General features: G+C 43.7%; 2 protein-coding genes across 2 annotated transcripts in view; one reads left to right on the forward strand and one right to left on the reverse strand.

The window, feature by feature from the left end:
* The first annotated feature begins 226 nt into the window (after positions 1–226).
* Positions 227–5,401, forward strand: LOC122133717 (protein translocase subunit SecA-like). The gene is made up of 4 exons (XM_042710395.1): positions 227–439; positions 550–1,758; positions 1,845–3,309; positions 5,241–5,401. Exons 1-4 carry the CDS (start codon positions 227–229, stop codon positions 5,399–5,401), a joined length of 3,048 nt encoding a protein of 1,015 aa, XP_042566329.1.
* Positions 5,402–7,443: 2,042 nt separating this feature from the next.
* Positions 7,444–21,777, reverse strand: part of ndrg2 (NDRG family member 2) — a 32,593-nt gene continuing 18,259 nt past the window's right edge. Inside the window, exons 3-16 of the mRNA XM_031584925.2 lie at positions 20,621–20,662; positions 19,985–20,090; positions 17,399–17,519; positions 16,129–16,191; positions 15,511–15,571; positions 14,080–14,166; positions 13,517–13,573; positions 12,786–12,889; positions 12,569–12,607; positions 12,362–12,413; positions 12,171–12,218; positions 11,677–11,712; positions 11,492–11,543; positions 7,444–11,274 (exon numbers count right to left, since the gene is read on the reverse strand). Of these exons, the coding sequence (XP_031440785.1) occupies positions 11,111–11,274; positions 11,492–11,543; positions 11,677–11,712; positions 12,171–12,218; positions 12,362–12,413; positions 12,569–12,607; positions 12,786–12,889; positions 13,517–13,573; positions 14,080–14,166; positions 15,511–15,571; positions 16,129–16,191; positions 17,399–17,519; positions 19,985–20,090; positions 20,621–20,662 (1,032 nt within the window). The 3' untranslated portion in view covers positions 7,444–11,110. The remainder of the gene's footprint in view (positions 11,275–11,491; positions 11,544–11,676; positions 11,713–12,170; positions 12,219–12,361; positions 12,414–12,568; positions 12,608–12,785; positions 12,890–13,516; positions 13,574–14,079; positions 14,167–15,510; positions 15,572–16,128; positions 16,192–17,398; positions 17,520–19,984; positions 20,091–20,620; positions 20,663–21,777) is intronic.

Raw genomic sequence — 21,777 nt, forward strand, 5'->3', positions numbered from 1 at the left:
CTACCACAGACACCATGGGTCACAATCCTACTTGAACCCACAGAACACCATGGATGCACAGAACACCATGGATGCAACTGATTATAAGATGGACCTCAGCCTCCCTAGGCTTCAGAGTTTGTTACGAAACATTAATTGGGATAAAGACAATGCAAAAAAGCTCTTTGAAGCTTTAGTGAAGCGTTTCAAATGGCCAAAAAAACAAACTGTTGATTTTGACGCATGGATGGCAAAAATACTATACACAATAGAAATTCACAAAATTGATCCGAATCTGATAATTGAAGAAGATTGCAATGTTATCCAGTTGGTGTGTGATGCCAAGATTGATGACGACGAACTCCTAAACAAGTTAGGGAAAGACAAAGATAAAGAAATAGAAGAAATTCTTAAAGACCTCTCTCAACAAGAAGGAGTTGATAGACATGTGATTAAGAAGGTGAGGAAGATTGTGTCAGCTGTTGATTCAGCCCTGTCCAAAACTGACCAGAACCAATGTCTGGAAGGCAGAATGGAAAAAATCTCTTGAAAGTGTGTAAAGCTGTACAGGTGACAAAAGGCTGGAAGCCTCGTATCACCCAGATGGTGAGCTGGTGCGTCCTGGCTCTCTCAAAGTCCAGTTACCTGCTACAGGTGGGCACAGGAGAGGGCAAGTCATGCATAGTGGCCATGTTTGCTGCATACAGGGCTTTACAGCGTCAGAAGGTCGATATCATTTCCAGCTCCCCAGTACTTGCTGAGAGAGATGCAGAGGCTTGGAGGCTCTTCTATAGAGAACTAGGTCTTGAAGTAGGCTGTAACACCAATAAATCAATTGAGGCCTTGAAACCGTGCTACAAGTGTCATATAGTATACGGCACAACAGACAGCTTCGCAGGAGACTGGCTCCGACACCATTTTCAGAGGAGCGAAGTAAGGGGTGACAGAAAGTTCCATTGTGTCATTGTGGATGAAGTGGACTCTCTCATGTTGGATAAAGGTCTGGAGATGGTCTACCTGAGCAGCGACTTACCTGCCATGCAGTATCTAGACATGGATTTGTCACAAATATGGTGTTTAGTGAGTCAGTGCAAAAAACTAGATTGTGGGAGAACAGCAGGGCCGATCCAGTCCTTCGTCAGGATTCTACAGGAAAACACTGATAGTTCCTCTGACACTGATGCTGTTTTGAAGCTGGCCGAGGACAAAGGGATTTTTCCAAAGGGATTTGCTGAGGACATGACACATCTCAACTCCCAAGACATATTTCAAAAACTTGAATGTGTTGACAAGGCCCAGATTGTTGATTTTTTCAGACTGGTTGAAGAAGAATTTCCTAACCATTGCTACAGTTTGTTTTCTAAAGAAGAAGATGGATCTCTAAAGAAGCTGAACAAACCAGTGGATAGAGAAGTTGGAGCACGGCATGAGATTCCTATACTCTTCTTCAAAGGAGGTCTATGCCGACATTTGTTCTCAGACAGACAGACACTTTTAAACTTCGTTGAGCAGACAATAAGAACGAATCTTCAGTTTACTCGCCCTGAAGTAACACCTGAAGACTCATATATCACAGGATTCCAGAATTTTGTCCATGGCAAGGTGGGCGTGTGGGTAGAAAATGCCTTCAAGGCCACAGAAATGGCTTTGGGTGATGAGTATATTATACAGCGAGAGACTGTGGTCCCTGTAGACTACCAGTGCACAGGAGTTGTACAAAACAACATGAAGTGGAGTGATGGGCTTCAGCAGTTTCTGGAAATGAAACATCAGACCAAAGTGAGCAACATGACAGTCATTACAAACTTCATGTCCAATGTAAGGCTCTTTATGATGTATAAGGGTCAGGTGTTTTGGTGTCTCAGGAACTTTGGGAAACAAAGAGGAAATTAAAAATGCTTCAGGAGCTCTACAAAGGCATGCAAACCTGCCGCATCCCTTCCTTTAGAAGAAGGAAACTTTTTGAGGAAGAGGGTCAAATTTTGAATGAAGAGGAGGAGTGGCTGAAAGCAATCTGCAGTGTTGTCCATGCAAAGGTCAATTCCACATGGTATCGAGGGAAGAGAGCTGTACTGGTCCTCTGTGAGACAATAAACCGGGTTAAGACTATTGAGAAAGCCATTACAGAATCCGTCCAGGGGGTCAATCCAAAATGTTACACAAACAACAACTCGGACCCCTCTGAAATCACTGGGAGACGTCTTCAGGCCAGAGATGTCATCATAGCAACCAATCTGGCTGGACGGGGAACAGACCTTAAAGTCTCTGAGAAAGTGGATAGGGCTGGAGGCCTCTTTGTTGTACAAACATTCTTACCCCTGAACGCCAGAGTTGAGCAGCAGGCATTTGGTCGCACCGCACGCCAGGGAAAACCAGGCTCTGCCCAACTCATCATGTGTGCCAGCCATTTCTCAATGTCAATCATTGTAGAGATCATCAAAAATAGATCTTCCCTCCAGATGTTAGCACACCTTAGCATCTCTACATTAGATGGAGGAACTGTGCAGAGGCAGCTAAGCAAAGCTTTAATAGCATTAGAAGAGGACCATAGCACTCAGTCATGGGAAGAAATGGCAGCAGCTCTTGATCGCCTATTTTCCTATCTGGAAACTTCAGCAGACACAAACGTTACAGATGCTAAAGAGGCAAGAGACCACCTAGTGAGTGAAAGGCTGTCATCTTACCTGACAGAAGAAATTCCAAAAATGACCAAGAAGGAAGATCTCTTCTCTGATTACCTACAACTGCTAGATGAGATACATGAACAGCATAAAAACAGCAATATGCTCAATGCAATTGTTGAGTCGATGCATGAGTGCTGGGGACTGTGGCTTCTTACAAGGTTCAATGAGGACGAATCAAAAGAGACCCAGAAGCCCAAGTTCAACGAGGCCATGGGGAATGCCCGAGAGCTCCTGGAGAAAGGGATTTGTCCATCCTCTGCTGTGTCTTTCTACGTAAGATATGGGAATGAACTAAGACTTCAAAAGTGTCTCAGGGAGAGCGTTGAGATATACTCCAGGGCATTGGAAGCAAATGATCATGATATCATTGCTTTGTACAACCGTGCACTGTCAGTAATGCAGAGAAAAGACAGCGGCTACCTCGATGTAGCTTTGAGAGACCTTGAAAAAGCTGGAGAATATCTGGAGTGTTTCTTGAATTATACTGACGAGACACTGATGGATGTGGTTAAACAAGGGCCAAACCCACCTCCTGGACGCATCACATGTTTCGCAAATCAACTCTGTATTCGTTCTGATGTGTTGAAGTGTTTGAAGAAGAACATAAATGAGGCTGTGAATAAGCTGAAGACAGCCCATAACAATGGTGGGGGAGTGAAGGTCACTGAATGTCCTGTCTTCCTTCTAGTGGATATACTCAATAATTTGCAACATCTCAAAGACATTTTAAGTGAGCTGAGAAACCTTCAATCAATAGGATTGACTCAAATCTTTTTCCTAGACACGACGTTTTCACTGACTGGATTTTTAACAAAGCTTTTCAAATGATGAGAACTAGCAGTACAGTGCTGTAGTGTAGTATATCTGATTTTATGTACATAATATAATTTTTAACATTAACATGTTTTCATGAGATTTATACTTCAAAAATATATTCTTACAACTTTATTCTTGTTGCTTGTAATCAAATTACTTCATTGATGTTGTACTGATAATGATGTGTCAAGACCCAGCCTGGTCTGCCCCGCCCCCTGCTATCAGTGCTCTCTGTTTCCACAGCTGGGTAGCAGAGTCTGCGCAGGTGCCCGCAGGTGTGAGGAATGAGGCCTTAATGAGCTCCACCATATGAGGGCCATGGCGCAGGGTGCAGGAGGCTCCCTCTCCTCAACGCATCGTTTATATTTGTTTGTTTGGACATATGTACACCCATTAGACCCTGCTTGCACTACACTTTTATTTCTGGCAATTACACTGACTTTTCTATTATACTTTAATAAATGTGCTTTACTTATTATAACCTTGCGTGTGGAACTCCCTTTCATGTTAATGCATAGAGCCGTGAATGTAACAGATGGTTCTAACTAAACTGAGATGTGAAATAAACATTATTTTTCTCTGGACAAAACACACACACACACACACATGTACTCTATTGATACTGTATATCTTATCATTTGAAAAGAGGATTTCTGTTACTTGAATACGATTACAGGGTTTTGAAACAAAGTCACCTAGGTTTCAATGCATGATCTAAACACAATCAAATAAAAACACCCATAGAAAAAGGAAAATGGATGCATTGGAAAAGCGTGGATGTGCATTAAAACTTGTTGGTTACATAGTGCTGTTACATAATGCTGTACGCAATAAAATGCAGTTTTCTTGAAGACTTTTATTGTTTTCAGTTTTCTTCACTCAATGAGACCATACTATGCAAATAAGCCTATTTGCAGGTCTTCAAGATCATCTCCCCTCCCAACCCATTTGCCATTTTTATGCACTATTGGGTTGTCTTAGACATGCCTTGCTGTGAATTAAAGGTGCAATATGCTGTGCAAAGAATTTAGAACGGCAAACAAATATTTTGAAAGCTATATTGTCTACATCTTTTAGTGACATAAACTACATATTTTGTATATTTACAAATAAAATGAGCAAGGACAGTGCAGCAACTACATAGCCTGTTGAGTCAGTTGTCTGTGTAATCCTGTCAAGGAAAAGGTAAACGTATATCTATACATTTTTACTTAATTTTTCTAAAAAGATGAAGGTTGCAACCCTGTCAATATAAAATGTTCATGTTGTGACCTCAGATCATTCCATCCCATCCATCCAGTATTGCAGGAGACATGTCTTCCCCCCAAATCCACCCCCATGTTGAAATGAGGCAACGTCAAAATTGAGGAAACAGCAGCATCTGGACAAGAAAAGCTGCAAAAGAAATCAAAGTACCTTCATGTGTCACTATCAATTATCATAAGAAAACTACACAAGAAATATTTGGAGATTTAGGAATTTTTGGGTTATCACTGAACACATTTCTGACTGTACATTTCAAATACAATAAATAAATAGAAATAAATAGACAAAAATACAAATATTATGAGTGTTTTAATCCACACCTGCAAAATGACAACTGTGCTGTGTACGTACCTGTCCAGCATAACTGACCAGATAAGACTTTGTTGGATGAAGAAACGCTTGCCTGGGATGTTGTAGCAACGGTTGCTGTTGATGCTAGGCTGTTACCATTGGCAACAGTTGTGGGGTATATGGTGGAATTTCCATTACCATTAGCGCCACTAGCAAGAGTGCTGCTAACGGAACTAGAACCAGCTGCTACAGCAACAGAGCTATTGCTGCTGATGCTGGAGGAGTCAGAGGTTGAAGCAGAACTGTTTGCAGCTGGAGGAGCACTGGCTGCAGATGTGGTTGAGCTTGTTGAAACAGAGACTTGAGCTGGGGATGACCCAGCTGCTGGAGATATGATCGCAGATAGTGGGTTGGTTGGATTTGCAGCTGCAGTCCCTGATGAGGTTGGTGTTGTAGTGAGAGTTGACATAGATGCTGTTGGGGATGTGGAAGTGGTTACGACAGTAGTCCCTATTGTAGTCATGGATGCCATTGTGGTTGTCAGAGCAACCGTTGTTGTCACGGGAACAGAAACGTAAGTGGGATTAAGCGGCGTAGTGACAGAAGCAGGTGATTGTGTGCTAGTTGCAGTGCTAGCGGATGTTTCAGCAGTGACTGGAGGGTCAGTAGAACTGGGCGTGTTCATGCTGGCAGACACAGCTGTGGAACTGGGCGTGTTCATGCTAGCAGAAACAGCTGTGGAACTGGGCGTGTTCATGCTGGCAGACACAGCTGTGGAACTGGGCGTGTTCATGCTAGCAGTCGTGGCGTTGCCTGTACTCTCAGGTGAGGAGGTGGAGGGGTCAGGATAGGAGGTGGAGGGGTCAGGTGAGGAGGTGGAGGCGTCAGGTGAGGAGGTGCTCTGTGCTGTGCAGGTGAGGGTGCCCTTGCACACCAGCAGCAGAGTGAACAAAGCGGTCCAGTGGCTCATCTTGGAAAGAAGGAGGTGTGAAGACAGAAGAATGATTCTAGACTCAAGGCACACTGACATCATTTGTTAAAGGAATGTGGTGAAGTCAGACTATATAAAATTTCACTATTTTCATATTCAACCGTTGGAAAAATAAGTTTTGTTTGAAAATACAAACACACATTTCTTCAGTTTCCTGCTGAATCTTAGATTGTACATCATGTCATATCATATAATTCCACAATATTTAGTCATGTCTGGTAAACTTATGCCTGACAAAATGCTGACATGTTTGTTTGATTTGGAATCTTTGTTTCTATGACTCCCTGAGATTGTCCTAAAACATGTTCTGTAGCCCTCAGGTTTTTAGTATGACACATCAAGTCAGAGTAGCACACCACATCAATAAGACACACATATCGACACACTGTACTACATACTTAACCTGAGCCCTAATTATACAACAGAAAGGTGTCATTTTGTTGTTACGTATACTTGGTGTTGCACTAGAGTTGTTCAAGGCATCTGTAATATTACTTTTAGTTTAAAAATGTATATGAACTAGTATTGCTCTTGCTAGCCATCATAATATAACCCATATACCATTGCCACATAGTTAAATCTGTTAAATGGCGAACACATATTACTAAACACTAAAACACGGCCAGGTTTATGAATTAGAAATAAAACACACAGAAATGTAATTGCATATAGAAAATGAATACATTACCATAGTTCTGTTATTGAGATTCTTGAAGTCTTAAGCCCTTTTGTTCTCAAAAGCAGGGGATCTTTGTGATTAACAATGTCCTTGACAGCTCACCTTAACTCTTCTGGACTTCACAAAACAAAAATTGTTTAAAAAAAACTAAACGAAACACACCACACCTAGAACAACCTGGAGAATTGAATATGCTATCGCATAAATGCTATGTAACCACTTCACCTGCCTATACCTCCACAACTAGAGTGCACTACATACATCCATCACGCCCGTCCTGTCTGTTTGGTTAATATAGGAGTATGCTGCTCAGGTTCATAAGAACAGTGGCTTATGATGGAAGGGGAAATGTTTGTGCTGCATTTCCATGGCAACACATTTAATCCTGGTAATTTAATATGATGGTAAATGACAGGGTTCAAGGGGAAGGCCACAGGTAGTGTTCCTTAGTTACAATCACCAAGGTCATTGTTCTTTGTAACTTGTTGATGGTTTGGATTACCGGCAACCTGTAAAATATGAAAGTCAGAGCGTGTGTGTGTGTGTGTGTGTGTGTGTGTGTGTGTGAGTGTGTGTGTAACTTCCCTGTGTCCTGCTTTCTGCTGAAGGATAAGCTTGCAGGGCATTGTCTAGTGTTCCGGGTAGCACAGAGAAGGCCAGTTTAGTTCACAAATCAATGTCTTTAGTTTCAATTGTAGTTTCTCATTAAAAATAAAAAAGAATCTCAGACAAAAATGTTTATTTTTTCCATTTTCATTTTATTAGTTAATTTTTTTTCAGTTGTTCATTGTAGTACACAGAGAAATTAGCCACACATAATTTCGATTGTATTTTTGTTAAACTTTTTTTTTTGTTAATGATATTATTTCCCTTTTTTAATTGCTATCGCTAAAAAATTGTTACACATAAACTATCACACTAATGACTAACCTGTGTGCACATTGAGACAGGAACCATTTCACATGAAGAAATTAGAAAAAAAACTAAACAGGGTAGATGGGTCTGGTTGAAAATGTTTAACCACGAAAGAAAATTCAAATCAAATCAAAAATGAACAACCTAAAATGGGAAGGGACTACTACATTCACACGGCGTCACCCCATTGCCACTAGAAACTCCTTCCCATTCCCCCCCCACTTTTTTGGTTAACCATTTCAAGCTCCACCCCTTTTTGGTCAAGATGCCTAATTGGTGGGTAAATGTCCTGACCTGTCCTGATTGGTGGGTACATTTACGTATCTCTTTGTCTCTTGCTGTTCTGTTACCATGACAACTTCCCCTTATAAGACAGCTCAAAGCTGAGACATCACTCTTACCAAACAAATGGACCACGGGGTGAATAATAGGGCACAGATTGTACAGAGAGACTGACCTGAATTGTCAGAAAGAAAGAACGAAACAAAGAAAGGAAAACCGAAGCAGAAGAGGACTATAAGGGAATATTACATTTATTCATTAGTAAAGAAAAAAGATGATAAAGGAGATATTTGAAAGCAATAACAAATGGAAAACATGATGCTCTTAATTAAGACCATACACAACGTGACACCACACACACACACACACACACACACACACACTCAGACTATGCAGGATAATTACCACTTAAATCCTTGCATGATGAGTTAATTTTAAAGAATTTACTCTGGGCAGTGTTGAGCTGAAGATGATTGTGAGCAAGCCACAAGTCTAGCATCGCAGGCCAAGTGTCAATCAAGCATTTATTTGATTATAACACTGCTGGTACTCCACTGGTTCCAAGGGTCACAGTGCTCGCCTGGCTTAGAGGTCAGTCCTCTAACAATATGATCTAACCTGCTGTGTTTATTTATGGCCATTGCACATACCAATGTGAATCTTGGTATGCAATAGCTTGTTGACAGTTGACAGCTTGTAGTTCTGGTGTTAAGTGGCTAAACCCTTTTGGCAGTGTAGGGACGTGTAAGGGGTTATGGTTCACAAATGGGCAACTGTAAAGAAGAAGCCATTTTGTTTTTTCCTAAGATGGTTTGTGAGTATAATATACTTGAAAGTCTTTAATATCCCTTTCAATACTGTGCTTAGAGGGGTAAAGTGCACCTAAATGTACAAACCACACACACACACACACCCATATCCACACACACGCACACACACACACACACACACACACACACACAACACACCTTATTCACATTCTATATACAAGACAACACCTTTAGTTAGGGAAGCCATGAGCCTCGGACCTCTCTGCGGTGACTTCTATACTGCACCAACTCCTAAAATCACTTGAAAGCCATTGATGGACCTCTACTATGCTCAGCTACAGATTGCTTGTTGTGGCACAAACCAAATCCTCCAAACATGACGGGACTCAACAAACATAAGCAGGCTAGCTCGGTTTGTCAGGAGAGGTAGGGGGTTGGTTTTACTGCAAACTGCACAATAAGATTGTTTTGTTTGTTTTTTTCCCCTCTCCACACAGTGATCCCTATCGGTTAGGTTAGGGACTGCAGCAGCAGCAGCAGCAGCAGCGGAAGCACTGATCTCTGTGCAACTGGTCTTATTTATCCACACAAGTGGAGCACAACCTATTTGGACTTCAAATCAAGCCCCCTTCCTGAGTCCAGCTGCTATCCATCACAGGCTCTATCACATACATCACCAGAACACACAATACTTAGTTGATCAGATTTAAAAAAAAAAAAAAAAATTATAATAATAAAATGAGAGTTTCATCCTCATTCACAAGGGCAAGAAGTGAGCATGCAATTCAGCAACAAAAACAATTAGTAAATTAGTTCCCCCTCCCCAGAACTGCGCCAGTGCCATCCCCTCAAACAGGAAAAAGAGTTACAGTCATTTCAAATGGGGCAAATGGAAGACAAATGTTGCCATTGACAACGCGAAGGGGGGGGGGGGGTCGCAAGCCATGGCACGCAACCTGGGTCACATGACACCTAGGCTGACCGTCGATTGGCTACTTCTCCTCCCCGGCTTAAGGTAAGCAGGATAAGAACACAGAGGGTTTTAAAAAAAAAAAATCACACAAAAAGAAAACTGAAGGAAGATTAGATAGACACACTATAAGTATTTCCATACTCTATTGTTTTTTTTTGTTTTCTAGCAATTTAATATGCTTTAAAAAGTTAACACTTAATTAGGAGAAACATGGTTATTTTTTTGTCTTTTACAGTTACATTATTGTCATTGACATTAGTAATATCATTAATATCCTCATATTTAATCATTAATATTATTATTGTGATTATTACTATTGATTAGCACTACACATGAGTCACTCCACAGTACCCAGTCACTCTCCACACGTTTAAAGGGCTCTACTGTCAGTCACCTAAACACACGGAGGGAGTGGAAGAGAGAGAGAGACTCGCCTCTGTCATCACCTCCTCCTAAGCTTCCCCCTTTTTTGTCTCCTTCAATCCCTTTATCTATTCAATTCAATCCCGTTATCTAATCAATTCAATCCCTTCATCTAATCAATTCAATCCTCTCCTCACCCCTTCTTGGGTCTTTGGCCCCGTTCGAATAGTCATTTTTGCTTAGGAAGGTTCCGAACTGCACGAAATGACTAGGAAGTATCTAAGTGGAAGCCATGATAAAGAGCTGGTTGAATTGTGTAAATGATTAGAAAAGGTGCTTCAGTGCTTCCTTTCATATCTCCTTTAGCATAGGGTACACTGAAGCCTCCTTTACGAAAGGAAAGGAGATAGAACCGTCCCACAATTCCTTGCGGCCACAACAAACCCAATCAACAACCGATGAACGTGACCCGTGTCAAGAACATCCGCCTTCGCATAATTAGTGGCCTAGTGTCTTAACACCACAGTGGTCTCTTCCCAAGTCCTGATGAATTCTACTTCACATCTTTCCTTGATCTCATGACATTTTCAATGGAGATCAAGGAAAAGTGGTTGGGAAACGACTGGGATTGCAGCCCCAGCGTCCATTGCTGTGGTAGGAGGACGTGGTGGAGCAGGGAACAGGGTGATGTTATGGTTGTTTTGTAATGATTGCTTTTTTGGGTACCCCAAATGGGCACTTTCCAACTTTCCTTGACCATTGCAGACATACACCAGAGTCATCTTCATCTCACTCTCCTTCTTGCTCACCTTCTTCCATTTTCTCTCAGTCTCTTCACTCAATCTCTCTCTCAACCCCTTCTCCATCTCCATCTCTCTCTCTCTCTCTCTGTGCGCATGAAACAGAGGCGGATAACGCTGGACGGATGCACTGATTATCTTCATGAGTGTGGGGATTTCATCCCGTTTCCTTCTCGCTCGATTGCCTTTACCCTCTTACCCTCCTCCTACCAACCATATCCCTCTCTCTTTCTCTCCTTTCCTCCCTGTCTCTCTCCCTCTACCTCTCTCTCTCTCTCTCCCTCTCTCTCTCTCTCTCTCTTCAGCAGGACACTTCCATGGTGTGGGAGGGGCTGGGGGGGAGCTGGCCGCCCTGTGAGCCCTGTGAGAGGGTGCGGGAGCGGGAGCGGGAGCCCTCCATGGAGTAGGAGGAGGAGAGGGAGGTGGTGCGAGAGCGTGACAGACGTGTCATGCAGGACGATGCCACTAGGGGGGGTCAGAGAGAGAGAGAGGGAGGAGAGATTAATAAATGACAATAGAAAACACATACACACACACACACACACACACACACACACACAAAACAGAAAAGAATCATGTCACATAATAAACTCTAGACTTATCAAAAGAAATGTCAGCTAATTTGACAATATCTCAACTCCCTGCATATGACACAATTAATATGTGAATATGGCACACTTACTGTAGCCCATGCCCTGGATGAAGTATTTGAAAGCCTCAGTCAGCTTGGCAGGCTGTGGACAGAGAGACAATTGAGTCCAGTTTCATTCACTGTCCACCAGCCTACAGCCACATACATCCTAATGACAAACGCTTTGAGGAAAAGGGAAGATGGCCGCCGTTGAAGGCGGTTTTGGTTTTGTTTACCTGAGTGAGCTGGGGCATTCCACCGGCGTCCGCCATCTGAAAAGAGAAAAAGGAAGCCGTTAGGCACTCGTGGTATGAGAAAGCGGTAGTATATCTGATATATGCTTATTTAAACCACATAATCCTTAAACCACATAATCCTTCCGCCTAGAGACAATTGTATTGTTATGGCGCTATATAAATAAAATTGAATTGAATTCATTCCACAATTTGTTTTTGATGGTCTTGACATAAATGCCACGGAGTAGTATTGGTGTGAACACTTTTCAAGTTCATGCCTATATGACAAGGAAGTGCATCATGATTACATGACACGGTGTAGTGCTGTATGCTCTAGTAAAGCAATGTTATTAGTCAACCGCAACATTTTCATGTCAACCCATCTACTTCTCTTAGGAATACATTTTGGGGGAAAAAACAGAAGCAGAGCATACTGTTTGTGTAGGTACCTTACCGGTCATCAAACTTCTGTAACTGATTGTAAAGTAATTTACCTTCAGGAATGAAGTCGTTGTTGGGTCCATCTTGCTGTTGCACTCCACCTAGTGGACAAACAAGGGAACACACGGATGGATCAGCCACCACTACAATGGGAGGCATGAAAATCAGCACTCACAGCTTTCGCCGTTGTCAAAATTGTGATGGAACAGGAACACTCTCCGGTGTCCAAAGGCAGTGAACTCACCGCAGCCTCTTCGTACGGAGCCTGATCCCCAACCACAAGCATGACGGGACATCTGTGAGGAAGAGGAAGAGGAAGAGGAAGAGGAAGAGGAGAGTGATGTTGGGCAGCATTGAGGGAGGGTGAAGGTGACCTTAGTGCTAGTGCTTATAAAAACAGGGCTTATGTGCAAATGGTGCGAGATGTCGGAGAGTAGGCGAAGACACTTACTTGAACGTGCTGTTGCGCTCAATGGTCAGGTCTCTGCGACTGAAAATGAGCAGAGTAAAAGTTTCAGGAGCAGATGTTCATGTGTGTGCAAATGTTTCTTGCATTGTCTCTGTCAATGTGTGTGTGTGTGACATACACATGTCATGTACATATATAGATGTATGTTGACGTAAGCAGCACGTAGTGGCGGGTGATGTGATCATGGGAATTCCCTTACCTGTTGTAACTCTTCCAGAAGAGCTCGATGTTTGCCAGGTTTGGTGCTTTAGAGATGCGCTCTCTCTGTGACTGCAGAAGCTCTGTGCTGGCACACATCTCCTCCTGGCAATAACACACCCATAACATTCAGAATTTCCTCCGTCACACACAAACACACACACACGCACACATCTCCTCCTGGGAATAACACACCCATAACATTCAGAATGTCCTCCGTCACACACACACACACACACATCTCCTCCTGGGAATAACACACCCACAACACACGCACAAACCCAATAAAACTAAATTGCAAACAAATCATCAGGCAAACACTAAACATGAAGAACGCCCTCTGCAACAACCTTACAGAGCTGCTGAGGCAGAAACACAGATAAACACACACTAACATGCACACCCACACATGCACACACACACACACTAACATGCACACCCACACACACACACTAACATGCACACATGCACACACACACACACACACACACACTAACATGCACACCCACACATGCACACATACCCACACCCACACGCGCAAACATGCACACATACGCACACACACACAAACACACAGGCACACACACAGACACACACATGCACAGATACAAACACAAACACACACAGGCACACACAAAACACAGACACACACAAACACACACGCACAGCCACATGCCCACACACGCACACACAGACACATGCCCACACACACACACGCACACATTCACACACCTGACTGAAGAGGTGACTCAGGATCTGTTCTGTGACGGATGATGTCAGCGTTGTGAGCTGCAAAATCAGACAGACGAGATGGATGCAAGTGTAACCTCAAAACACATTGCCTTCAAAAGCTCTTGCAAATAATACCCACATTGTAGAGAAAAAATAGAAAGAAAGAAAATCATCTTGCCTCGTAACAATATATACAGCATACAAATTCAGTTGTACATAGAACATGATACTACATTTCTTCTCCTAGTGGTTTGGGGGGGGGGGGGGGGGGGGGGGTGTCACATTGGTCAGATCTCTCTATGTTGAATACATACTGTATGCAATTCAATGATGATCTATGTAATATTCTGGTCAATCTAATACATCTTTAAGTATATGAGAATAAGTATATACTTATCATATGATATAATGATACTATATGATCAAATCTTTAGGTGAAGAACTACTTGAGATGCTGGAATGCAGCATCAGACCTGTGCATTGCTGTGTGTGATAATAATTAGAGGGGCAGATTGGAGAGACAGAGAGAGGAGGAGGAGGAGGAGGAGGAGGAGGAGATGTACCTTGTGTCCTGCCCAGTCCATCCAGCCCCGGGCATTTGCATCAATGTTGACCAAGACTAACCCTTCCACTGACTCAGGGTTACTCAACTGGAGTGGAAGAGAAGAGAGGAGGAGAGGAGGAGAGGAGAGGAGAGGAGGAGAGGAGAGGGGGAGAGAGAGAGAGAGAGAGGAGAGGGGGAGAGGAGAGGAGAGAAAAGGAGAGGAGAGGAGGAGAGGAGAGGAGAGAGGAGAGGGGAGAGAGAGAGAGAGAGGAGAGGGGGAGAGAGAGAGAGAGGAGAGGGAGAGAGGAGAGAAGAGAGGAGAGGGGGAGAGGAGAGAAGAGAAGAGAGGAGAGAGGAGAGGGGGAGAGGAGAGGGGGGAGAGAAGAGGAGAGGAGAGGGGGAGAGGAGAGGGGGGAGAGGAGAGGGGGAGAGAAGAGAGGAGAGGGGGAGAGGAGAGGGGGAGAGGAGAGGGGGAGAGAAGAGAGGGGGAGAGGAGAGGGGGAGAGAAGAGAAGAGAGGAGAGAAGAGAAGAGAGGAGGAGAGAAGAGAGGAGAGGGGGAGAGGAGAGAAGAGAAGAGGGTAGAGGAGAAGAGAGGAGAGGAGAGGAGAGGAGAGAAGAGAAGAGAGGAGAGGAGAAGAGAGGAAAGAAGAGGTGAAGAGAGCATATGGAGGAAGGACGAAAGCAGTGGGAGAGAAAAAGAGGCAGAGAAAATAAGCAGAGAAAAAGAGAGGAGAGGAGTGGAGCAGAGAGAGAAGGAAAGGAGAGAAGAGGAGGGATAAGACAATGGGGATTAGAAATAAAAGGCGGGTGAAAAGGAGGAGAGGAAAATTTGTGAGAAATGGAATGACAAAAGAAACAGGAGGCGGAACACAAGAAATGAAGAAATCAGTTAATATGCAACAGTGTAACAATTATTCAAATTATTCCAACAATTATTCCATATCCCTATCAAAAAGTGCATTTTCTAAATCCTCACAAAGATACGCGACCTCTTAGACTTGAAAAACCAGACCGTCTTAAAATCTATAGGTTACTGTGTAACCGCATCACAGTATGAGGTGATATGGAGATCAAGATGGACCATGGACACACACTGAGAATTTGGACAGAGTTTGCATCCCTGCCTCTCAGTGTGGGTTTGCATGCTGTGTGTGTGTGCGCGTGTGTGCGTGTGCGTGTGCGTGTGCGTGTGCGTGTGTGTGTATGAACATAGATGGTTACTATGAATAATGTGAATTAGGACAAACTGTAGTCTTATAAGTAAATACGTGTGTTTGTTTCCTGTAAACATGGAATGGATGTAGGCCCCAGTGTGTTTGAGTGTAAATACTATCTTTGTGTTTGTGTGCGAGTGTAGAGAAATAATTCAAATAAATCTACCTTGTGTAAGTGTGTGTGTGTGTGTGTGTGTGTATGTATGCATATCTGTGTGTGTAGAATGTTACTTACTGCGAATTTGGAGAGCACGTAGGCTCCAGCTCCCACTCCGACACCAATTACGGTCCGGAAACTAGACAGCAGGCCAGAGATGAACACACACACACACACACACACACACACACACACACACACACAGCAAGAGCTTCTTCAGCACACCGCTCTGATCTCAAGCAACACTCAACACAAGCTGTTAGCCGCGCACGTTCAACGCTGAACCAATAGGATGCTCGACTAAATTCAACCCTTCATTCCAAAGGAATCATAACAAAAGGACATGGTCCGCAATACATCATGTACTATAAAATGCCTCGATGTATACCGTTGTATTAATTGTGTTAATACAATTGGTAGTCAGTGCCTTGACAGTCAATTACATTTTTTGATGCTAAAAAAATATATACTGTATATACTGTATATATTAAAATCTTTGGTTGGGCAGTTGTTATATTGGCTAGGTTGTTGGGTATGAGTACTTGCGTGTGACAGTGAAAGGATTGGCCGCTGTGGGAAGTCCCCAACCAATAGCACAAGGAATCTAACATCCTTTCCTGTGTATGACTAGCATGAGCACGCGGCTCACGTGAATAGAGGGCTCTGAGGGGAAATGAGACAAGGCAGGAAGCTCACTTGAAGAACTGCAGCACGGCAGGGATCATCTCAGCCAGCTGCTCCATAGGAAGGTACTGGTACCTGGGCAACAAATGACAGTGAGTCACACACAGGAACATGTGTGTGTGTGTGTGTGTGTCTGTGTGTGTGTGTCTGTGTGTGTGTGTGTGTGTCTGTGTGTGTGTCGGTGTGTGTCTGTGTGTGTGTCTGTGTGTGTGTGTGTGTGTGTGTGTGTGTGTGTGCGTCTGTGTGCGTCTGTGTGCTTCTCTGTGCGTCTCTGTGTGTGTCTCTGTGTGTGTCTCTGTGTGTCTGTGTGTGTGTCTCTGTGTGTCTGTGTCTCTCTGTGTGTCTCTGTGTGTGTGTCTGTGTGTGTCTCTGTGTGTGTCTCTGTGTGTCTGTGTGTCTGGTGTTTGAGATTAATTTGGGTTCGGTTACATTCTACTTTGGATTACTGGTGTACTGCTAACCTATAGTATGTGATTACGATACTTAATGTCTAGCAATTATGCATGTTATATATACGCCATGCCTACATATATGATTACTGTATCTTAATATACCTCAATAGTTCACAATTCATTTGCTGTGTGAAAGCGATGATCAAGTCATAATGCTACATGATGTTTTTTTTAACAAACCCCCTCCAGCTCAAACACAGCACGGGAGGATGAGGAAACACACAGAGAGAGAGAGAGAGAGAGAGAGAGAGTGAAAGAGAAAAGGGGAACTATAGAGAGAAACTCACACAAACGATTCGATTTACATGCAGCGAAACACACAGAAGCACACACATACACACCACAGACGCTAACCCATTGAAGCACACAAATACACACCACAGACGCTCACTCATTGAAGCACACACATACACACCACAGACGCTCACCCACTGGGATAGCACACACATACACACCACAGACGCTCACCCATTGAAGCACACATACACACCATAGACGCTCACCCACTGAAGCACACAAATACACACCACAGACGCTTACCCATTGAAGCACACACATACACACCACAGACGCTCACCCATTGAAGCACACAAATACACACCACAGACACTCACCCATTGAAGCACACACATGCCACAGACGCTCACCCATTGAAGCACACAAATACACACCACAGACACTCACCCATTGAAGCACACAGATACACACCATAGACGCTCACCCATTGAAGCACACATACACACCATAGACGCTCACCCATTGAAGCACACAGATACACACCATAGACGCTCACCCATTGAAGCACACACATACACACCACAGACGCTCACCCATTGGGATAGCCAGCTGCCCCCTCCTCCTGGCCCGGCGCATCCACGTGCACCACTGTGAAGTTCTTCACGATCTCCTGCATCTCCTCGAACTTAAAGAGAGTGTCGAAGCAGCTCTTACCTGAGAGACAGACAGAAAGACGGACAGATACAGAGAAATGTGGAAATAGAAAAAAAGAGAAAAGAATGTGAGTGTGTGTGTGTCAGATAGATAGATAGAGAGAGAGGACAACAATACATTGTGCTGTTGTGTTGTATTGTGTTAAGTTGTGTTGTGTATATTTTGTATAAGTACACTGAGAGCCACTTAACCCGGAGTCAAATTCCTTGTTTTTGCAAACTTACTTGGCCAATAAACATGATTCTGATTCTGACAAGAAATAGGTCACAAAAGAGACAAGCTGCATTGACCATTTAAACAGGGAAGTACTCAGAACAGGGAGAACTAATAGATAAATACATAGATTTAGAGGGGATGGAAGTACTCAGAACAGGGAGAACTAATAGATAAATACATAGATTTAGAGAGGATGGAAGTACTCAGAACAGGGAGAACTAATAGATAAATACATAGATTTAGAGAGGATGGAAGTACAAGTATATACTGTGGAGGAAGTGCTTCTTGATTCATGTTTTTTAGTGCTTCAGTTTTATATCACGAATGTACTGATATACAGACACAGGTGTCAGATATACAAAGGAAAAGAGAGAGTGAGTGAGAGAGAGAGAGAGAGAGAGAGAGAGAGTACAAATTCCCACCAGAGAAACCATTCTGTTCTTCCCCTCACCGTGCTAGGCAGCCTGAGCGGTGAGTGGCACATCAAGATAGAGGGATGACAGGAGAAAAGGTGAAGAACAAGAGAGAGGGATGACAGGAGAAAAGGTGAAGAACAAGACAAAGGTGAGCTCAGACATGTACACAACAGAGGGGAGAAACAGTGGAGAGGACGTCAATTACATGGGTCATAGAGCGAACGTGACAGTGATGGATGGAGAGAGAGAGGAGGAGGAGGTGAAACAGAGAGAGAGAGAGAGAGGAGGGGGGGTGAGTTGGTTAAAAGCAGAGAGCTTTGGAAAATAGAAGGAAAATAGAAAATAGAGGAAATGAAAGAGTGTGTGAGAAAGAGAAGGAGAGAGAGAGCGTGTGTGAGAAAGAGAAAGAGAGAAAGAGTGCGTGTGAGAGAGAGAGAGAGTGCGTGTGTGAGAAAGAGAGAGAGAGAGAGAGTGCGTGTGTGAGAATTAGAAAGAGAGAAAAAAAGACAGAGAGAGAGAGAGTGCGTTTGTGAGAAAGAGAAAGAGAGAGAGGGAGTTGGAGAGAAGCAGATGACTGGAGAGCTGTGGAAAATAGAGAAGATGAAAGAGTGAGAGAGTGTGTGTGTGTGTGTGTGTGTGCTTGTGTGTGTGTGCTTGTGTGTGTGAGAGAGACAGAGAGAGAGAGAAATAAAGAAAGGGTGTGTTGGAGAACTCTGGGAAATGTCAGCATGGAATCAAATTGTGAGCGAAAGAACGACACACAGGAGGAATCATACAGAAAAACAGATGAGTGAAAACGAAAAAGAAACAGGAAGATATGATCTATGAAGAATGACAGAGAAAGACAAGAATGACAGAGAAAGACAAGAGTCGGAAGACAGATGAAGAGAGCAACAGAAACAGAGACCTACACAGTCTCTCATTACAGCCTAACCAGATTCTATGATGCTAAACAGCTCTAAATCAAGTTAGACTGTGAAATCTGGTTAGGCTCAACTAGGCTAAGCTAATGATAATTCATCCTCCTTCTAACCACTGAAGATAAGGTAGCATATTAGCCTTAGCCCAACATTATGTTTCCCCTGTCGACATCGACCCATAATCTACCATCTTTTTCTCTTCTTTTTTTCTCAGAGGGCCTGAAATCTGCGTTGCAAATGCCACACGTGATGGCAGATAAGTGCTAGTAGCAAAGAGAAATCACTTCCTGATTGGCTGATATCACTTTCAGCATCAGGAGAGGAGAACATGAGTTATGGCTGAGCACATGGGGACAATTTCATGCTTATAAATGCTTATAAATGCTTATACATTTTTTAGGCCTTTTTTTAGAGGGGACAAAATCTGCTCCTCTGGGACAGGCATTTACCCCAAAAAGAGCCATGCATTTCCACAGACTAAGGTTTAACTGGAATTTTGATGAGGATTAGATATTGATGGTTGAACTGAACTGGTTTGAACTGGCAGATTTCCAGATCAACTTACCTAGCATTCCGAACAAGCTTCTACTGCTAAAAGAAGGTTTGGAAGAGCTTTAGTAAAATTAGAGAGATAGAGAGGGAGAAGAAGAAGAAGAAAGAAAAGAAGAGAGTGAGTGAGAGAGAGGTATAGAGAGTGAGTGAGAGAGAGGTATAGAGAGAGAGGATTAGAGAGAGAAGTATAGAGAGAGAGAGAGGTATAGAGAGGTATAGAGGTATAGAGAGGTATATAGAGAGAGATGTATAGAGAGAGAGAGAGAGAGAGAGAGAGAGAGAGAGAGCGAGGTATAGAGTGAGAGAGAGAGAGAGGTATAGAGTGAGGTATAGAGAGAGAGAGGTATAGAGTGAGACTCACTGTCCAGCCCCACATCATGGAAGGTGAGGATGGCGGGTCGGCGTGTGTTTCCTGTGCCATGCAGGGTAGCATGCAGCACACCATGAGGAGTCTCAATGCTGTGCTCCTGGAGCGAGGAAATACAGCAGGTTAGACACACACACACACACACACACACACACACCATGAGGAGTTTCAATGCTGTGCTCCTGGAGCGAGGAAATACAGCAGGTTAGACACACACACACACACACACACACACACACACACACACACACAACACACACACACCATGGGGAGTCTCAATGCTGTGCTCCTGGAGCAAGGAAATACAGCAGGTTAGACAAACACACACACACACACACACCACACACACACACAGACCAGCACCACAAAGAGCACACACACCACACACACCCATGGGGTAGTCTCAATGCTGTGCTCCTGAGCAAGGAAATCAGCAGGTTAGACACACCACCACACACACACACACACACACACACACACACACACACACACACACACACACACACACACACACACACACACACACACACGCACACACACCATGGGGAGTCTCAATGCTGTGCTCCTGGAGCAAGGAAATACAGCAGGTTAGACAACACACACACACGCTATGTGTCTTTGCTGCCTTACCTGTCCCTGGTCCAGCAGTATCCGTGCAGCCATCTCTGCATCCTGGACAAGAAGAGGAGACAAACACACACACCCATCAACACCACAAACAAGCCCCCCAACAGTGCTGGTACCTCCAGCTTCCTAGAGCACAAACAAGCCCCCCAACAGTGCTGGTACCTCCAGCTTCCTAGAGCACAAACAAGCCCCCCAACAGTGCTGGTACCTCCATGTCCCGCATTCTCATCGCCATTTTCTCTCTCCCCCATTTCCCCAACTGTTCCGTCTGCATCTTTTTTCAGTGTGTGTTGACCCAAAGTGGTGAGGAGGACCTTTATATTTACATTCTACTCAGGAGACCAGAAGCAAGCTCTACTCCATATTCACAACTGATTCAGTATGTTACAAAGCAGAAACGCACTTTGTCCACAGGGCATCATTAACCATAATTAGGAAGAGAGACATCAATTGTGATGAGACACTCGCGACCCATGTAGATGAGCAATACGCAGCAACAATTCACTGTGTATGCATCAGGCAATAACAAAGACAGTGTTATTAATCACCACAGTGTATTCGCCTGTCAGATGTCTTCCTATAGGTTATGAGGAGGTAATGACACGACTACACGTAATTGCCACATTGAATTAGCAATGTGGTCTGTTATTTTATACACGCAATAATTTTTTATCTTTTTATTTTGTAAAGATGCACCCATGTGAACCCTTTAGTTAATTAGGTTGACAGCTGATATGGGGTGGGTTGAAAAATAGCTGAAGGCAATGGTGTCTGCATGATGGTGGCAAAACAACACTCTGGTGTAAAGGATGCAGTTCTGAGGTCGACCTACAGGGGGCAGTAGACAGCGAGCTCACGACTCAACCAGCCCTGAGGGTGTCTGACGTCAATTCCTCACTTCTGCACATCGCAACCAGCCACTGCTCTCTGCAGTCGTGTGTGTGTGTGTGTGTGTGTTTGTATGTGTTTGTGCATTTGAGTGGGTGGGTGTATGTAAGTGCCCAAATGATTTTATGTGTGTGCGTGATGTGAGCATGAATGTGCATCTCTGTATGAGGGGGGGGGGGAGAGAGAGAGGAAAAGAGAACTGAGAGAGGAGATGGCTGGTGACTCTGTGTGTGTGTGTGTGTGTGTGTGTGTGTGTGTGTGTGTAATCCTAT

This window comes from Clupea harengus, chromosome 18, assembly GCF_900700415.2.
Source record: "Clupea harengus chromosome 18, Ch_v2.0.2, whole genome shotgun sequence".
Lineage (NCBI taxonomy): Eukaryota > Metazoa > Chordata > Actinopteri > Clupeiformes > Clupeidae > Clupea > Clupea harengus.

What these genes read in the sequence shown, in the direction of transcription:
- LOC122133717 (XM_042710395.1), top strand. Translation starts at nt 227, where the DNA reads ATGGCAAAAATACTATACACAATAGAAATTCACAAAATTGATCCGAAT. An exon ending in AAATGAAACATCAGACCAAA is followed by an intron (nt 1,759 to 1,844) that starts GTGAGCAACATG and finishes TTGGTGTCTCAG; the next exon opens with GAACTTTGGGAAACAAAGAG. An exon ending in GAAGACAGCCCATAACAATG is followed by an intron (nt 3,310 to 5,240) that starts GTGGGGGAGTGA and finishes CATTACCATTAG; the next exon opens with CGCCACTAGCAAGAGTGCTG.